The 19,528-nt window shown below is 48.0% G+C and overlaps 1 protein-coding gene across 2 annotated transcripts in view; it reads right to left on the minus strand.

Annotated features, from left to right (window-relative positions):
- Positions 1-19,528, minus strand: part of FOCAD (focadhesin) — a 334,145-nt gene that overhangs the window by 251,180 nt on the left and 63,437 nt on the right. For both annotated transcript variants that reach the window (XM_075316251.1, XM_075316242.1), the window contains exon 5: positions 13,992-14,096. In XM_075316251.1, coding sequence (XP_075172366.1) covers positions 13,992-14,096 — 105 coding nt within the window. The remainder of the gene's footprint in view (positions 1-13,991; positions 14,097-19,528) is intronic.

Here is a 19,528-nt window from a genome sequence, read left to right on the forward strand (position 1 = left end):
GGCACTGACCGTACTCTATATGCAGCTTCTTCAGGGGAAAAGAGGCACTGACCGTACTCTATATGCAGCTTCTTCAGGGGAAAAGAGGCACTGACCGTACTCTATATGCAGATTCTTCAGGGGAAAAGAGGCACTGACCGTACTCTATATGCAGCTTCTTCAGGGGAAAAGAGGCACTGACCGTACTCTATATGCAGCTTCTTCAGGGGAAAAGAGGCACTGACCGTACTCTATATGCAGCTTCTACAGGGGAAAAGAGGCACTGACCATACTCTATATGCAGCTTCTTCAGGGGAAAAGAGGCACTGACCGTACTCTATATGCAGCTTCTTCAGGGGAAAAGAGGCACTGACCGTACTCTATATGCAGCTTCTTCAGGGGAAAAGAGGCACTGACCATACTCTATATGCAGCTTCTTCAGGGGAAAAAAGAGGCACTGAAACTTATATTTTCCCTGAAGAAGCCGCATATATAGCACTGCCAGTGCCCTATTTCTCTTGTAGGAGCTGCATATATACTACTGTCAATGCCTCTTTCCCCCTGAAAAAGCTGCATATATAACACGGTCAGTGCCCTGTTACCCCTTAGGAAGCTGCATATATAGCACTGTCAGTGCCTCTTTTCCCCCATATTATATTATTTTATATATATATATATTATACACAGCTTCTTCAGGGGTAAGGAAGCATTGATAGTGCTATATATGCAGCTTCTTCAGGGAAAATAAGGCACTGACAGTGCTATATACAGTACAGACCAAAAGTTTGGACACACCTTCTCATCTCTAGAACAACAACTATTAAGAGGAGACTTTGTGCAGCAGGCCTTCAGGGTAAAATAGCTGTTAGGAAACCACTGCTAAGGACAGGCAACACGCAGAAGAGACTTGTTTGGGCTAAAGAACACAAGGAATGGACATTAGACCAGTGGAAATCTGTGCTTTGGTCTGATGAGTAAATTTGAGATCTTTGGATCCAACCACCGTGTCTTTGTAGAAAAGGTGAACGGATGGACTCTACATGCCTGGTTCCCACCGTGAAGCATGGAGGAGGAGGTGTGACGGTGTGGGGGTGCTTTGCTGGTGACACTGTTGGGGACTTATTCAAAATTGAAGGCATACGGAACCAGCATGGCTACCACAGCATCTTGCAGCGGCATGCTATTCCATCCGGTTTGCGTTTAGTTGGACCATCATTTATTTGACAACAGGACAATGACCCCAAACACACCTCCAGGCTGTGTAAGGGCTATTTGACTAAGAAGGAGAGTGATGGGGTGCTACGCCAGATGACCTGGTCTCCACTGTCACCAGACCTGAACCCAATCGAGATGGTTTGGGGTGAGCTGGACCTCAGAGTGAAGGCAAAAGAGCCAACAAGTGCTAAGCATCTCTGGGAACGCCTTCAAGAGTGTTGGAAAACCATTTCCGGTGACTACCTCTTGAAGCTCATCAAGAGAATGCCAAGAGTGTGCAAAGTAGTAATCAAAGCAAAAGGTGGCTACTTTGAAGAACCTAGAATATAAGACATATTTTCAGCTGTTTTTCACTTTTATAAGTATTTCATTCCACGTTTTAATTCATAGTTTTCATGTCTTCAATGTGAATCTACAATTTTCAGAGACATGAAAATAAAGAAAACTCTTTGAATGAGAAGGTGTGTCCAAACGTTTGGTCTGTACTGTATATACAGCTTCTTCAGGGGTAAGGAAGCATTGATAGTGCTATATATGCAGCTTCTTTGGGGGAAATAAGACATTAACCGTGCTATATGCGCAGCTTCTTCAGTGGAAAATGTAGATATAGCTTATTCAGGGAAAACAAAGTAATGACAATTCTACATACGTAACCCTTTTAGTGGGAATAGGGCAAAGACATTGCTATAGATGCAGCTTCTTTAAGGAAAATAAGGCACTGACAGTGCAAGGGATTTCTTCACTGGAAATGAGGTAGTGATAGTGCTATAGATGCAGCTTCTTTAGTGGAATTTAACACTAACAATCCTACACTGTTTGGAGAAAAGGTGAACGGATGGACTCTACATGGCTGGTTCCCACTGTGAAGCATGAAGGAGTTGTGATGGTGTGGGGGTGTATGCTGTATTTCACAAAAGTAAGTTCACCTCACATTTTTGTAAATATTGTATTATATCTTTTCATGGGCCAACACTGAAGATATGACACGGTCATACAATGTAAAGTAGTCAGTGTGCAGCTTGTATAACAGTGTAAATGTAGTGTCCTCTCTAAATAAGGCAACACATCCATTAAAGTAAAAACTGCTGGCAACAAAAGTTAGCACAACCCTAAGTGAAAAGGCCAAATTGTGCCCAAAGTGTCAATATGTTGTATGCACCTCTCGGGCATGGCATTCACTAGAGCTTCACAGGAGCCACTAGAATTCTCTTCCATCCTCCATGATGACATCTCGGAGCTGGTGGATGTTAGACCTTGCGCTCCTCCACCATCTGTTTAAGAATGCCCCTAAGATGCTTAATAGTGTTTATGTCTGGAGACATGCCAGCACCTTTACCCTCAGTTTCTTTAGCATGGCAGTGGTCGTCTTGGAGGTATATTTGGGGTCATTAGGTTGGAGTACTGCCCTGTGGCCCACCTCCTGAAGGAAGGGGGATCATGCCCTGCTTCTGTGTCACAGTATATGTTGGCATTCATAGTTTCCTCAATGAATTGTAGCTCCCCACAGCTGGTGGCATTCATGCAGCCAAAAACCTTGACATTCCCACCACCGTGCTTGACTGTTGGCAAGACACAATTATCTTTGTACTCCTCACCTAATTGACACCACACATGGTTGACACCCATTTGAACTAAATAAATGTATCTTCGTCTCATCAAACCACAGGACATGGTTCTAGTAATTCATGTATTAGTCTGCTTGTGCTTTGTCTGCTTCTTGTGCATCATGTTTAGAAGAGTCTTCCTTCTGGGACGACCGCTGAGCAGACCAATTTAATGCAGTGTGCAGCATATGGTCTGAGCAAAGATAATCTGACCCTCCACCCCTTTAACCTCTGCAGCAATGCTGGCAGTATCCATACATCTATTTAGAAAAGACAACCTCTTGAAATGATGCTGGGCATGTGCACTCAACTTCTTTATTCGACCATGGCAAGGCCTGTTCTGACTGGAACCAGTATTGTTAAACCGCTGTATGACCTTGGCCACCATGCTACAGCTCAGTTTCAGGGTATTGGCAAACTTCTTATAGCCTAGGTCATCTTTATGTAGAGCAACAAATCTTTTTTCAGATCCTCAGAGAATTCATTGCCATGAGGTGCCATGTTGAACTTCCAGTGACCAGTATGAGAGAGTGTGTGAGGGATAACACCAAATTTATCACACTTGCTCCCCATTCACATCTGAGACCTTGTAACACTAATGTGTAACATAACACCAGGAAGGGAAAACGACTAATTGGCCACAATTTGGACATTTTCACTTAAGGATGTGCTCTGTTTTGTTGCCAGAAGTTTTGACATTAATGGCTGTGTGTGGAGTTACGGTATTTAGAGGGCACACCAAATTTACAGACAAATTTACGGACAGTGCTAAACATGCAGATCCTTTGTGGAAATGAAGCACGGACAGTGCTAAACATGCAGCTCCTTTGTGGAAATGAAGCACGGACAGTGCTAAACATGCAGCTCCTTTGTGGAAATGAAGCACGGACAGTGCTAAACATGCAGCTCCTTTGTGGAAATGAAGCACGGACAGTGCTAAACATGCAGCTCCTTTGTGGAAATGAAGCACGGACAGTGCTGAACATGCAGCTCCTTTGTGGAAATGAAGCACGGACAGTGCTGAACATGCAGCTCCTTTGTGGAAATGAAGCACGGACAGTGCTAAACATGCAGCTCCTTTGTGGAAATGAAGCACGGACAGTGCTGAACATGCAGCTCTTTTGCGGAAATGAAGCACGGACAGTGCTGAACATGCAGCTCTTTTGCGGAAATGAAGCACTGACAGGGCTAAACATGCAGCTCCTTTGTGGAAATGAAGCACGGACAGGGCTAAACATGCAGCTCCTTTGTGGAAATGAAGCACGGACAGTGCTAAACATTCAGCTCCTTTGTGGAAATGAAACACTGACCGTGCTAAACATGCAGCTTCTTTGGGGAAAAGAAGCACGGACAGGGCTATATAATCAACTTCTTCAGGGATATGGGACACCGACAGAAACCACAGAAACTCTTAAATGTACAATTATCATTTTTATATATAGGTTGAAATACAGCCACTAACAGAAACAGAAACAGTAGTGTAGGAGGAGTTCAAATGGATGAGCAACATGAGCTATAGCAGATTTACACATTGGCTTTCACCCTTTTCAGTCCTTTACAGCGGAGAAAAGTGAAATCAGCTGTAAAATCTGCAAGTATTATGTGCAGATATTGGTACTGTTTTTTTGGCCAGATTAGTAACCAAATCCGCAGAAGAAACTTTCTGAATCGAGTGAGCATAGGCTTAGGGTTCATTCAGATGTCAGTTTTGTTCAACACACTCTCATTTTAGTCTATGGGTATGTTCATAATTCATATATCCCTTTTTTTTATGATGGGGAGGGCTGAGGACCAATGGTCTATAATAACAAAAAAACAAATATAAAATTAGACACGTCCTCTATAGACCCAATTTGTGGATCAAGTTTGTCCTTTCAAATGAAAAAAAAAAAAATCAAAAACAAGAATAAAGCACTCAAAAGCCATCCATGTCCTGTTCGTTTCTCCACTAAGCAATTCATAGAAGTTTTAATTTTTGTGCTAATTTCATTTTTGAACTTCTTTTAAACTGTTGGTTTTTTTTGTTTTTTTACAATATCTATTAGTCTATCAGATGGACTTAAAAATAATTGTTATTCTGTACAGTGCACTAGTAATGCTTCAAAAGCTTAGTGGGCTTTACTAGTTGGCATTATTTGCCTCCAATTGCAAAGAAACACATAAGTACCGCACAATCGCATTGCAGGGGGTGGAAGGGGTAAAAGACTTTGCTCCCCTATCTGAAAGCAACATGATGGTAGGGACATGGACCCTAATTGCAAATAATCATCACTGCCTGGTCTGCTCACATTCATTTTGATAAAATCCCTTTTATCTCCTGCAAATCTACCTCTGAATGCTGAGCTCTGTATAACTCCGCCCACACCACTGACTGGCAGCTTTTTGTGTACAATGTACATAAGCAGAAAGCTGCCAATCAAATCAAATTTAATTAAAACTATTTTCCATGATGATAAATGGAAATAGTGCCAATCCAGCATCTCCAGAGCAATGATGCCAGATGAGCTGATATTCTGAATTTTTAGACTTTTGTGACTTGGGGCTTTAGTTTTCCCTTCACAAAATTCATCATCAGCCCACTGAAAATAGGAGTTTGTTTTCTCTCAATACATTATTAGCTTGATGCACTACGATTAGCATTTGACTTTGCATTTCTTCCATCAATTGCATTTTTTGGGGGAGTTTAAGTTAAAGTAAGAATTATTTACAGCTTGTAATAAAAATTCTCCCCACCCCCCGGCACAGGCCATGTCAGTGGCCTGCAAAAATTGTACAGTACTTATAACACAATGTGAGAACTACAATTGCAAGCACTACTAAAGGCATTTAGTAACAATAAAGATGTATTTAAAGTGATTGTTCCACAATGTATTACAACATTTCTCTACTACATCACCCAAAACATACCAACTTTTTAGTTGGAACCACATTGCTCCTCTTTGTAGATACTGTTGGTACACCCTTGCTATGACGCCCGTTGCAGTTTTTAATATTCTCTTTCAGAACATCCATTCAAATTGTCCAATGCTGGTGTCACGCAGTGAGTTCCGGGGTCCACCAGGTATAAGGGAACTGCAGGAGAGCGCCACAACACACAGGGTACACAGGAAACACAATACAATGGTGAGCCCTGATGCTAGGAAGAGGGGAGAGGAGTAACCTTCTGCCATTCACCTAAGGCTGATCCTAGCACTCCCTATACCGGTCCCTTTCCCCATCACCAGGGGTGGGATTCAGCCGGTTCTATCCGGTTCTGGAGAACCAGTTGTTAAAATAGCAGCCGGTTCCCAGAACCGGCAAGAAACAGCTCCGGCGATCCGGTTCCCTGTATTCACTTGTGTTAGTGTCTCTTTAAGACACTAGCACAAATGAATGCCCGTACCTCCGCGCTGCACTTCCTGGTTCAGTGGAGCCTGTCGGCTCCCTGACCCGGCGTGCAGCGACGCGATGACGCTGCAGAGGTGACGGTAGTGTGAAGAGGTAGCTCCTCCTCCTGCAGTCTGTCAGCATCAGCGTACAGAGAGCCGCGGAGGACAACGGGAGACACAGGAGAGGCCGCCGCTGCAGGTAAGCGCTCAGTCAGCCAAAGATGCAGGGAGAGGGGCCGCATAGGAGGGGAGCGCTATATGGGGAGAGCAGCCACATAAAAGGTGAGTGCTATATGGGGAGAGGGGCCGCATAAGAGGGGAGCGCTATATGGGGAGAAAGGCCGCATAAGAGGGGAGCGCTATATGGGGAGAGGGGCCACATAAGAGGGGAGCGCTATATGGGGAGAGGGGCCACATAAGAGGGGAACTATATGTGGCTATATGGGGAGAGGGGCCACATAAAAGGGGAACTATATATGGCTATGTGGGGAGAGGAGGCCATAAAAGGATAGTATTTGCATGGAGAAAGGGGCCATAATGGGATGGGATCTGCAAGGGGGAAAGGGCCCATAATGGGATGGGATCTGTTGGGGGAAAGGAGCCACATGGGATGGGATCTGTATGTGGATGGTCGTCCGTTCCAATTTTAGCAGGGCTCCTTTAGTAATAATTTTTAAAATCTGTAGAAAAACCGTTTAATACAATATGACTGACAGTGACTGGAACATCTGGTGCTGGACAGGAGAGTGACTGTAGAGGAGGGGAAGAAGGGGAAAGAGATGATACTTTAAATTACTTGTATTTTTTGGTTGAGGAAAGTGCCTGAAAATGGGTGTGGCTAACAAAATGGGTGTGGTTTTCAAATGGGCGGGGTTTACAGAGAACCTGTTAAAAATTTGAATCCCACCCCTGCCCATCACAGTTCACATGCCTAGGCCCTCGCTTACACTGACCTCACCCTGGCTAGTGATAAGGCCAGCGAGAGAACTAGTCAAGCCACTGCAATACAACACGAGGGAAGAGAGGCAGTCAGGGGGGGGAAATAGACAGAAAAGGAAAAACATTCTAGCTGCATTGGATTAGCTTGGAAAGTACAGCTGCAACTGTCACAACTCCTCAGCTTTTCCAGAGACTAACTGCTTCCTAAGTGGACAGCAAAGAAGGGAATTTTGTTACTTACCGTAAATTCCTTTTCTTCTAGCTCTTATTGGGAGACCCAGACGATTGGGTGTATAGCACTGCCTCCGGAGGCCACACAAAGCAATTACACCAAAAAGTGTAAGGCCCCTCCCCTTCTGGCTATACACCCCCAGTGGGATCACTGGCTCACCAGTTTTAGTGCAAAAGCAAGAAGGAGGAAAGCCAATAACTGGTTTAAACAAATTCACTCCGAGTAACATCGGAGAACTGAAAACCGTTCAACATGAACAACATGTGTACCCGCAAACAAACCAAAAATCCCGAAGGACAACAGGGCGGGTGCTGGGTCTCCCAATAAGAGCTAGAAGAAAAGGAATTTACGGTAAGTAACAAAATTCCCTTCTTCTTCGGCGCTCTATTGGGAGACCCAGACGATTGGGACGTCCAAAAGCTGTCCCTGGGTGGGTAAAGAAATACCTCATGTTAGAGCTGCAAAGACAGCCCTCCCCTACGGGGAGGCAACTGCCGCCTGCAGGACTCTTCTACCTAGGCTGGCGTCCGCCGAAGCATAGGTATGCACCTGATAATGTTTGGTGAAAGTGTGCAGACTCGACCAGGTAGCTGCCTGGCACACCTGTTGAGCCGTAGCCTGGTGTCGCAATGCCCAGGACGCACCCACGGCTCTGGTAGAATGGGCCTTCAGCCCTGATGGAACCGGAAGCCCCGCAGAACGGTAGGCTTCAAGAATTGGTTCTTTGATCCATCGAGCCAGGGTGGCCTTAGAAGCCTGCGACCCTTTGCGCTTACCAGCGACAAGGACAAAGAGTGCATCCGAACGGCGCAAGGGCGCCGTGCGGGAAATGTAGATTCTGAGTGCTCTCACCAGATCTAACAAATGTAAATCCTTCTCATACCGATGAACTGCATGAGGACAAAACGAAGGCAAAGAGATATCCTGATTAAGATGAAAAGAGGATACCACCTTCGGGAGAAACTCCTGAATGGGGCGCAGCACTACCTTGTCCTGGTGGAAGACCAGGAAGGGAGCCTTGGAAGACAGCGCTGCTAGCTCAGACACTCTCCGAAGAGATGTGATCGCTACCAGAAAAGCCACTTTCTGTGATAGTCTAGAAAGTGAAACCTCCTTCAGAGGCTCGAAGGGCGGCTTCTGGAGGGCAACTAGTACCCTGTTCAGATCCCATGGATCTAACGGCCGCTTGTACGGGGGAACGATATGGCAAACCCCCTGTAGGAACGTGCGCACCTTAGAAAGGCGTGCTAGACGCTTCTGAAAAAAGACGGATAGCGCCGAGACTTGTCCTTTAAGGGAGCCGAGCGACAAACCTTTTTCTAACCCAGATTGCAGGAAAGAAAGAAGGGTAGGTAATGCAAATGGCCAGGGAGACACTCCCTGAGCAGAGCACCAGGATAAGAATATCCTCCACGTTCTGTGGTAGATCTTAGCAGACGTGGGCTTCCTAGCCTGTCTCATGGTGGCAACGACCCCTTGGGATAAGCCTGAAGACGCTAGGATCCAGGACTCAATGGCCACGCAGTCAGGTTGAGGGCCGCAGAATTCCGATGGAAAAACGGCCCTTGGGACAGTAAGTCTGGTCGGTCTGGTAGTGCCCACGGTTGGCCGACCGTGAGATGCCACAGATCCGGATACCACGCCCTCCTCGGCCAGTCTGGAGCGACGAGTATGACGCGGCTGCAGTCGGATCTGATCTTGCGTAGCACTCTGGGCAAGAGTGCCAGAGGTGGAAACACATAAGGGAGCCGGAACTGCGACCAATCTTGCACTAGGGCGTCTGCTGCTAGAGCTCTTTGATCGCGAGACCGTGCCATGAAGGTTGGGACCTTGTTGTTGTGCCGGGACGCCATTAGGTCGACGTCCGGCCTTCCCCATCGGCGACAGATTTCCTGAAACACGTCCGGGTGAAGGGACCATTCCCCTGCGTCCATGCCCTGGCGACTGAGGAAGTCTGCTTCCCAGTTTTCTACGCCGGGGATGTGAACTGCGGATATGGTGGAGGCCGTGGCTTCCACCCACATCATAATGCGCCGGACTTCCTGGAAGGCTTGCCGACTGCGAGTCCCCCCTTGGTGATTGATGTATGCCACCGCTGTGGAGTTGTCCGATTGAATTCGGATCTGCTTCCCTTCCAGCCACTGCTGGAAGGCTAGTAGGGCAAGAAACACTGCTCTGATTTCCAGAACATTGATCTGAAGGATGGACTCCTGCTGAGTCCACGTCCCCTGAGCCCTGTGGTGGAGAAACACTGCTCCCCACCCTGACAGACTCGCGTCTGTCGTGACCACCGCCCAGGACGGTGGTAGGAAGGATCTTCCCTGTGATAATGAGGTGGAAAGGAGCCACCACTGCAGAGAGTCCTTGGCCGTCTGGGAAAGGGAGACTTTCCTGTCCAGGGATGTCGACTTCCCGTCCCATTGGCGGAGAATGTCCCATTGAAGTGGACGCAGATGAAACTGCGCAAACGGAACCGCCTCTATTGCCGCCACCATCTTCCCGAGGAAGTGCATGAGGCGTCTTAAGGAGTGCGACTGACTTTGAAGGAGAGCCTGCACCCCAGTCTGTAGAGACCGCTGCTTGTCCAGCGGAAGCTTCACTATCGCTGAGAGAGTATGAAACTCCATGCCAAGATACGTTAGTGATTGGGTCGGTGACAGATTTGACTTTGGGAAGTTGATGATCCACCCGAACGCCTGGAGAGTCTCCAGTGCAAAATTCAGGCTGAGTTGGCATGCCTCCTGAGAGGGTGCCTTGACCAGTAGATCGTCCAAGTAAGGGATCACAGAGTGTCCGTGAGAGTGCAAGACTGCTACCACTGCTGCCATGATCTTGGTGAACACCCGAGGGGCTGTCGCCAGACCAAATGGCAGAGCAACGAACTGAAGATGGTCGTCTCCTATCACGAAGCGCAGAAAGCGTTGGTGCTCCGTAGCAATCGGCACGTGGAGATAAGCATCTTTGATGTCTATTGATGCTAGGAAATCTCCTTGGGACATTGAGGCAATGACTGAGCGGAGGGATTCCATCCGGAACCGCCTGGCGTTCACATGCTTGTTGAGCAGTTTTAGGTCCAGAACAGGACGGAAGGAGCCGTCCTTTTTTGGAACCACAAAGAGATTGGAGTAAAATCCTCGCCCCCGTTCCTGAGGGGGGACAGGGATCACGACTCCTTCTGCTCTTAGAGAGTCCACCGCCTGCAGCAGGGCATCTGCTCGGTTGGGGTGTGGGGAGGTTCTGAAGAACCGAAGTGGAGGCCGAGAACTGAACTCGATTCTGTACCCGCGAGACAAAATGTCTGTTACCCACCGGTCTTTGACCTGTGACAGCCAAATGTCGCAAAAGCGGGAGAGCCTGCCACCGACCGAGGATGCGGAGGGAGGAGGCCGAAAGTCATGAGGTAGCCGCCTTGGAAGCGGTTCCTCCATTTGCTTTCCTGGGGCGTGAGTGAGCCCGCCAGGAATCTGAGCTCCCTTGTCCTTTCTGAGTCGTTTTGGACGAGGAGAATTGGGCCTTGCCCGAGCCTCGAAAGGACCGAAACCTCGACTGCCACTTTTTCTGTTGAGGTTTACTTGCTCTGGGCTGTGGCAAGGAAGAGTCCTTACCCTTGGACTGTTTTATGATTTCAGCCAATGGCTCACCAAACAGTCTGTCTCTAGATAATGGCAAGCTGGTTAAGCATTTTTTGGAACCAGCATCTGCTTTCCAGTCCTTTAACCATAAGGCTCTGCGCAAAACCACAGAATTGGCGGCCGCCATAGAGGTACGGCTCGTAGATTCTAGGACAGCATTGATAGCATAGGTCGCAAACGCAGACATTTGCGAAGTTAGGGACGCCACCTGCGGCACTGCTGGATGCATGATAGCATCCACCTGTGCTAAACCAGCTGAAATAGCTTGTAGTGCCCACACGGCCGCGAATGCTGGAGCAAACGACGCGCCGATAGCTTCATAGACAGATTTCAACCAAAGGTCCATCTGTCTGTCGTTGGCATCTTTAAGTGAAGCGCCATCCTCTACTGCGACTATGGATCTAGCCGCAAGCTTGGAAATTGGGGGATCCACCTTTGGGCACTGGGTCCAGCGTTTGGCCACTTCAGAGGGAAAAGGATAACGGGTATCCTTAGAACGTTTAGAGAAACGCTTGTCTGGATGAGCGTCGTGCTTCTGGATTGATTCTCTGAAGTCAGAGTGGTCCAAAAAAGCACTTAATTTACGCTTGGGATACAGGAAATGGAACTTCTCCTGCTGTGCAGCTGCCTCCTCTGCTGAAGGAGCTGGGGGAGAAATATCCAACAGTCTATTAATCGCCGATATAAGGTCATTAACCATGGCGTCACCATCAGGGGCATCCAGATTGAGAGGGGCCTCAGGATTAGAATCCTGATCACCGTCCTCAGTCTCATCACAGAGAGACTCTTCTCGCTGAGACCCTGAGCAGTGTGATGACGTCGAGGGTCTTTCCCAGCGAGCTCGCTTAGGCTGCCTGGGACTGTCATCTGAGTCAGAGACTTCAGCTTGTGATGCTTGAGACCCCCTTGAAGTACGGATTAGTTCCAACTGAGGGGGACCGGAGAGCATAGACACAGCAGTGTCCATGGTCTGAGCAACTGGCCTGGACTGCAAGGTCTCCAGGATTTTTGCCATAGTCTCAGACATTTTATCAGCAAACACTGCAAAGTCTGTCCCCGTCACTGGGGCAGGGTTCACAGGCGTCTCTGCCTGGGCTACCACCACAATAGGCTCTGGCTGACGAAGTGCCACTGGGACTGAACATTGCACACAATGTGAGTCATTGGAGCCTGCCGGTAGATCAGCCCCACATGCAGTACAAACAGTGTACACAGCCCGTGCCTTGGCAGCCTTGCGTTTTGCGGATGACATGTTGCTGCCTCCTCAGAGCAGTACAGGGTGTCCAGCCAAGAAGCGACCTTACAGTGCACTATATAAATATATATATATATATATATATATATATATGGTACCAAGAAAGAAGTACACTAATATATCACTGAGGCACTAGTGGGGCCAGCACTACTGTGCTGCTTACCGCCCGCTTAGGAGCGGTGTGTGGTCGCCAGAAATCCCTCTAGTCTGGGTCTCCCAGAGCCTGCTGCCTTTCCCCAGCCAGATCGCATGTGTAATGGCTGCCGGCGTCCTTGTGGAGAGGGGGGGGCGGGCCCTGGGCGTACACCGACGAAGAGCGGGAAGTCTGCTTCCCCCTGTGCCTAGTGAGAGGGCTGGAGCATGTAAATAAAGCTCCAGCCCTCGGCGCTGCCAATTGAGCAGCGTCTCTCCCCTACCCTGATTGACAGGGTGGGGGCGGGAACGAAGCGGCGCTAGGCCGCAGAAGCCGGGGGCTAAAGTTAGAAGCGCCGCCGCCGTAAAAGCGCGGTCGGCGCAAAGTCCCCGGCGCACCACAAGTCGCAGCTGCGCCGCCGCTCCAGGAGCGGTCGGCGCAGTAGTTCCCAACATGTAACGTCACTCAGCAAAGCTGCAGTGACCTAACCCCAGCGTACAGCGCTACTGTCCCCGGCGCACTATAACGCTCAGCAAGCCTTGAGAGTGTCCGTGCCTGCCGGGGACACAGAGTACCTGAAAGTTGCAGGGCCTTGTCCCTGAACGGCACTCCCGCTCCAAATCCAGCAGGTTCTCTGGGTCTGTGGATGGAGCCCGGCCCCAGGGCTTGGGGGCCGGCAAGATCCCACTTCCACAGAGCCCTCCAGGGGATGTGGAAGGAAAACAGCATGTGGGCTCCAGCCTCTGTACCAGCAATAGGTACCTCAACCTTACAAGCACCACCGCGGGTGAGAAGGGAGCATGCTGGGGGCCCTATATGGGCCCTCTTTTCTTCCATCCGATAGAGCCAGCAGCTACTGCTGACTACAAACAGTGGAGCTATGCGTGGATGTCTGACCTCCTTCGCACAAAGCAGAAAACTGGTGAGCCAGTGATCCCACTGGGGGTGTATAGCCAGAAGGGGAGGGGCCTTACACTTTTTGGTGTAATTGCTTTGTGTGGCCTCCGGAGGCAGTGCTATACACCCAATCGTCTGGGTCTCCCAATAGAGCGCCGAAGAAAGAAGGAAGATTCTATAACTGGCATAAGATGGTAAGACATGTGACTTTTAATAGCAAAGGGGAGTGGTCACAAAAGAGCTGCACCTGGGATAAAGGTTACAGAGGATAGCCAGATAGGAAAAAGTCCTTAACCCCTACAACACTTAAAAGAAAGTAGATTTCACTCAAAAACAAGTAGTGGATCTGCAAGCAATAAGGCTTTGTGACCTCCTGATCTTAGCTCCGCTAGAGGCCTCCCCAGAGCGGGTGAGAAGAGGTGATTCTTAGAAGCCAACTTGCACAATAGCAGGAATCACTGTGCTACTAGTGCACATGGGGATTCATTTGGTCAGGCCGAGTTACTAAGAATTTATCAACTGGAAACAGCTGGATGTACAGAGAAATAAATACATGGGACCCCAATACAAGTATGTACCGACAAGATTCATTCTACTAGGTTTTCTTAATACAGTAAATCCCTCCAAAATTCCATATCAAATTATTTTAGAAGTTCTTCCTAAAACAAAAACCTTTAGTAAGCATTATGAAAAATCAAGTATTTAATGTGAAGTACCCATGGACCTTACACACTTACCAAATCTTATAAGTGCATCTATAGGTCTGGTCTCTATCTTTTTCCACATTTTTGGCTTCAATCTGAAGCAGCCGCCAAACACACTTCACCAATCCCTGCAAATTACTAGACAAAATAAAAACAATTAAAAAAGTGTACAACCAACTAATAAAGTGTATATTGTATAATAAATATATAAAATAATTAGCATATATACACACAGTGGATATAAAAAAATGTACACACCCCTGTTAAAATGCAGGTTTTTGTCATATGGAAAAATCATACGAAAATAAGTTATTTCAGTACTTTTCCGCCCTTTGTTGCTCACACACTGTACAATTCAATTGAAAGAAAAACAAGTTTTCTGGTGGAAAAGAAAAAATGAAGAAAAATAATGTAGTTGCATAAATGTGCACAACCTTTACCCCTTTACCACCCAACGAGTTTCCGTTTTTGTTTTTTTACTCTCCTTCTAAGGGCTATAACATTTTTTTAGCTTTCTTGTTTTTAGAGAGAGGAGTTGTAATTTTGAATAACACCATTCATTCTGCCCCATATTGTACTGGAAAACGGGGAATAAAATTCAAAGTACGATGAAATTGAAAAAACAGAAATTGCAAGATAGTTTTTTGGTTCTTTTAATTATCATGTTCACTATATCCTGGTAATCTGATTCCCTAGGTCAGTACAAGTTTGTAGACACCAAATAGCTTTACTTTTATCTACGTGGTGTAAAAAAATTCAGAGGTTTGTCAAAAATTGCGCTTTTGTCACCATTTTCCAAGACTAGTAACGTTCTCATTTTTTGGGATCTGGAGCTTAGTGATGGCTTATTTTTTTCAGTCTTGAGCTCACGTTTATGATAATACAATTTTTGGGTAGATGTTATGTTTTGAACACCTGTTACTGCATTTTAACCCCTTAAGGACGAAGCCAGTTTTGTACTTAATGCCCAGGCCATTTTTTGCAATTCTGACCAGTGTCCCTTTATGAGGTTATAACTCTGGAACGCTTCAATGGATCCTGGTGATTCTGACATTGTTTTTTCGTGACATATTGTACTTCATGACAGTTATAAATTTAGAACGATATTTTTTGCTTTTATTTGTAAAAAAAAAAAAAAAAAAAATCGGAAATTTGATGAAAATTTTTAAAATTTTGCAATTTTCAAACTTTTAATTTTTATGCCCATAAACCAGAGAGTTATGCCACACAAAATAGTTAATAAATAACATTTCCCACTTGTCTACATTACATCAGCGCAATTTCTGAAACAAAATTTTTTGTGGTTAGGAAGTTAGAAGGGTTCAAAGTTCATCAGCAATTTCACATTTTTTCAACAAAATTCACAAAACCATTTTTTTAGCGACCACATCCCATTTGAAGTGACTTTGAGAGGCCTAGATGACAGAAAATACCCAAAAGTGACACCATTCTAAAAACTGCACCCCCCAAGGTAATCAAAACCACATCCAAGAAGTTTATTAACCCTTCAGGTGCTACACAGGAACTAAAGCAATGTGGAATGAAAAAAAGCAAAAAATAAAATGTTACCTAAAATGTTGCTCTACCCCAAATTTATTCACTTTTAGAAGAAATAACACAACAAAATGGACCCCAAAACTTGTTACCCACTTTCTTATGAACGCGTTAATACCCCACATGTGGTCAGAAACCTCTGTTTGGACAAATGGGAGGGCTTGGAACGAAAGTAGCAATGAAGGGAATTTTGTTTACTTACCGTAAATTCCTTTTCTTCTAGCTCCAATTGGGAGACCCAGACAATTGGGTGTATAGCTTCTGCCTCCGGAGGCCACACAAAGTATTACACTTAAAAGTGTAAAGCCCCTCCCCTTCTACCTATACACCCCCCGTGCATCACGGGCTCCTCAGTTTTGGTGCAAAAGCAAGAAGGAGGAAAGCTTATAAATTGGTTTAAAGTAAATTCAATCCGAAGGAAATTCGGAAAACTGAAAACCATTCAACATGAACAACATGTGTACACAAAAAAACAACAGCCCGAAGGGAACAGGGCGGGTGCTGGGTCTCCCAATTGGAGCTAGAAGAAAAGGAATTTACGGTAAGTAAACAAAATTCCCTTCTTCTTTGTCGCTCCATTGGGAGACCCAGACAATTGGGACGTCCAAAAGCAGTCCCTGGGTGGGTAAAATAATACCTCGCAATAGGCCGTAACACGGCCCCTTCCTACAGGTGGGCAACCGCCGCCTGAAGGACTCGCCTACCTAGGCTGGCATCTGCCGAAGCGTAGGTATGCACCTGATAGTGTTTCGTGAAAGTGTGCAGGCTCGACCAGGTAGCCGCCTGACACACCTGCTGAGCCGTAGCCTGGTGCCGCAAAGCCCAGGACGCACCCACGGCTCTGGTAGAATGGGCCTTCAGCCCTGAAGGAACCGGAAGCCCAGAAGAACGGTAGGCTTCGAGAATTGGTTCCTTGATCCACCGAGCCAGGGTTGATTTGGAATCCTGTGACCCTTTACGCTGGCCAGCGACAAGGACAAAGAGTGCATCCGAGCGGCGCAGGGGCGCCGTACGAGAAATGTAGAGTCTGAGTGCTCTCACCAGATCTAACAAATGCAAATCCTTTTCACATTGGTGAACTGGATGAGGACAAAAAGAAGGTAAGGAGATATCCTGATTGAGATGAAAGGGGGATACCACCTTAGGGAGAAATTCCGGAACCGGACGCAGAACCACCTTGTCCTGGTGAAACACCAGGAAAGGAGCTTTGCATGACAGCGCTGCCAGCTCAGACACTCTCCGAAGTGATGTGACTGCTACTAGGAAGACCACTTTCTGCGAAAGGCGAGAAAGAGAAATATCCTTCATAGGCTCGAAAGGTGGCTTCTGAAGAGTCATCAGAACCCTGTTCAGATCCCAGGGTTCTAACGGACGCTTGTAAGGAGGGACTATGTGACAAACCCCCTGCAGGAACGTGCGTACCTGAGGAAGCCTGGCTAGGCGCTTCTGAAAAAACACAGAGAGCGCTGAGACTTGTCCCTTAAGGGAGCCGAGCGACAAACCTTTTTCCAATCCGGATTGAAGGAAGGAAAGAAAAGTGAGCAAGGCAAATGGCCAGGGAGAAAACCCCTGATCAGAGCACCAAGATAAGAATATCTGCCACGTCCTGTGGTAGATCTTGGCAGACGTTGGTTTCCTGGCCTGTCTCATAGTGGCAATGACCTCCTGAGATAACCCTGACGACGCTAGGATCCAGGACTCAATGGCCACACAGTCAGGTTGAGGGCCGCAGAATTCAGATGGAAAAACGGCCCTTGAGACAGCAAGTCTGGTCGGTCTGGTAGTGCCCACGGTTGGCCCACCGTGAGATGCCACAGATCCGGGTACCACGACCTCCTCGGCCAGTCTGGAGCGACGAGGATGGCGCGGCGGCAGTCGGACCTGATCTTGCGTAACACTCTGGGCAACAGTGCCAGAGGAGGAAACACATAAGGGAGTTGAAACTGCGACCAATCCTGAACTAAGGCGTCTGCCGCCAGAGCTCTGTGATCTTGAGACCGTGCCATGAATGTCGGGACCTTGTTGTTGTGCCGGGACGCCATTAGGTCGACGTCCGGCATCCCCCAGCGGCAACAGATCTCCTGAAACACGTCCGGGTGAAGGGACCATTCCCCTGCGTCCATGCCCTGGCGACTGAGAAAGTCTGCTTCCCAGTTTTCTACGCCCGGGATGTGAACTGCGGATATGGTGGAGGCTGTGGCTTCCACCCATAGCAGAATCCGCCGGACTTCCTGGAAGGCTTGCCGACTGCGTGTTCCGCCTTGGTGGTTGATGTATGCCACCGCGGTGGAGTTGTCCGACTGAATTCGGATCTGCTTGCCTTCCAGCCACGGCTGGAACGCCTTTAGGGCAAGATACACTGCCCTTATCTCCAGAACATTGATCTGAAGGGAGGACTCTGGCTGAGTCCAAGTACCCTGAGCCCTGTGGTGGAGAAAGACTGCTCCCCACCCTGACAGACTCGCATCCGTCGTGACCACCGCCCAGGATGGGGGTAGGAAGGATTTCCCCTTCGACAATGAAGTGGGAAGAAGCCACCACCGAAGGGAAGTTTTGGCTGCCTGAGAAAGGGAGACGTTCCTGTCGAGGGACGTCGACTTCCTGTCCCATTTGCGGAGAATGTCCCATTGAAGTGGACGCAGATGAAACTGCGCAAAAGGAACTGCCTCCATTGCTGCTACCATCTTACCTAGGAAGTGCATGAGGCGCCTCAAGGGGTGTGACTGACCTTGAAGGAGAGATTGCACCCCTGTCTGTAGTGAACGCTGTTTGTCCAGCAGAAGCTTCACTATCGCTGAGAGGGTATGAAACTCCATGCCAAGATATGTCAGCGATTGGGCCGGTGACAGATTTGACTTTGGAAAATTGATGATCCACCCGAAACTCTGGAGAGTCTCCAGAGCAATGTTCAGGCTGTGTTGGCATGCCGCTTGAGAGGGTGCCTTGACAAGCAGATCGTCTAAGTAAGGGATCACCGAGTGTCCCTGAGAGTGCAGAACTGCTACTACTGTTGCCATGACCTTGGTGAAGACCCGTGGGGCTGTCGCCAGGCCGAAAGGCAGTGCCACGAACTGAAGGTGTTCGTGCCCTATGGCGAAACGCAGGAAGCGCTGATGCTCTGGTGCAATCGGTACGTGGAGATAAGCATCTTTGATGTCGATTGATGCTAGGAAATCTCCTTGGGACATTGAGGCGATGACGGAGCGGAGGGATTCCATCCGGAACCGCCTGGTTTTTACGTGTTTGTTGAGCAGTTTTAGGTCCAGAACAGGACGGAAAGATCCGTCCTTTTTTGGCACCACAAACAAGTTGGAGTAAAAACCGTGACCCTGTTGCTGAGAAGGAACAGGGATCACCACTCCTTCTGCCTTCAGAGTGCACACCGCCTGAAGAAGAGCATCGGCTCGCTCGGGGGGCGGAGATGTTCTGAAGAATCGAGTCGGAGGACGAGAGCTGAACTCTATCCTGTAACCGTGAGACAGAATGTCTCTCACCCAACGGTCTTTTACCTGTGGCAGCCAGGCGTCGCAAAAGCGGGAGAGCCTGCCACCGACCGAGGATGCGGTGTGAGGAGGCCGAAAGCCATGAGGAGGCCGCTTTGGGAGCGGTTCCTCCGGCGGTCTTTTAGGACGTGACTTAAACCGCCATGAATCGGAGTTCCTCTGATCCTTCTGAGGCCGTTTGGACGAGGAGAATTGGGACCTGCCCGCGGACCGAAAGGACCGAAACCTCGATTGTACCTTCCGTTGTTGAGGTCTGTTTGGTTTGGACTGGGGTAAGGATGAGTCCTTTCCCTTGGATTGTTTAATGATTTCATCCAATCGCTCACCAAACAGGCGGTCGCCAGAAAATGGCAAACCGGTTAAGAACTTTTTGGAAGCAGAGTCTGCCTTCCATTCACGTAGCCACATGGCCCTGCGTACTGCCACCGAATTGGCGGATGCTACCGCCGTACGGCTCGCAGAGTCCAGGACAGCATTAATGGCGTAGGACGCAAACGCCGACGCCTGAGAGGT

Source organism: Anomaloglossus baeobatrachus, chromosome 1, assembly GCF_048569485.1.
Source record: "Anomaloglossus baeobatrachus isolate aAnoBae1 chromosome 1, aAnoBae1.hap1, whole genome shotgun sequence".
NCBI lineage: Eukaryota > Metazoa > Chordata > Amphibia > Anura > Aromobatidae > Anomaloglossus > Anomaloglossus baeobatrachus.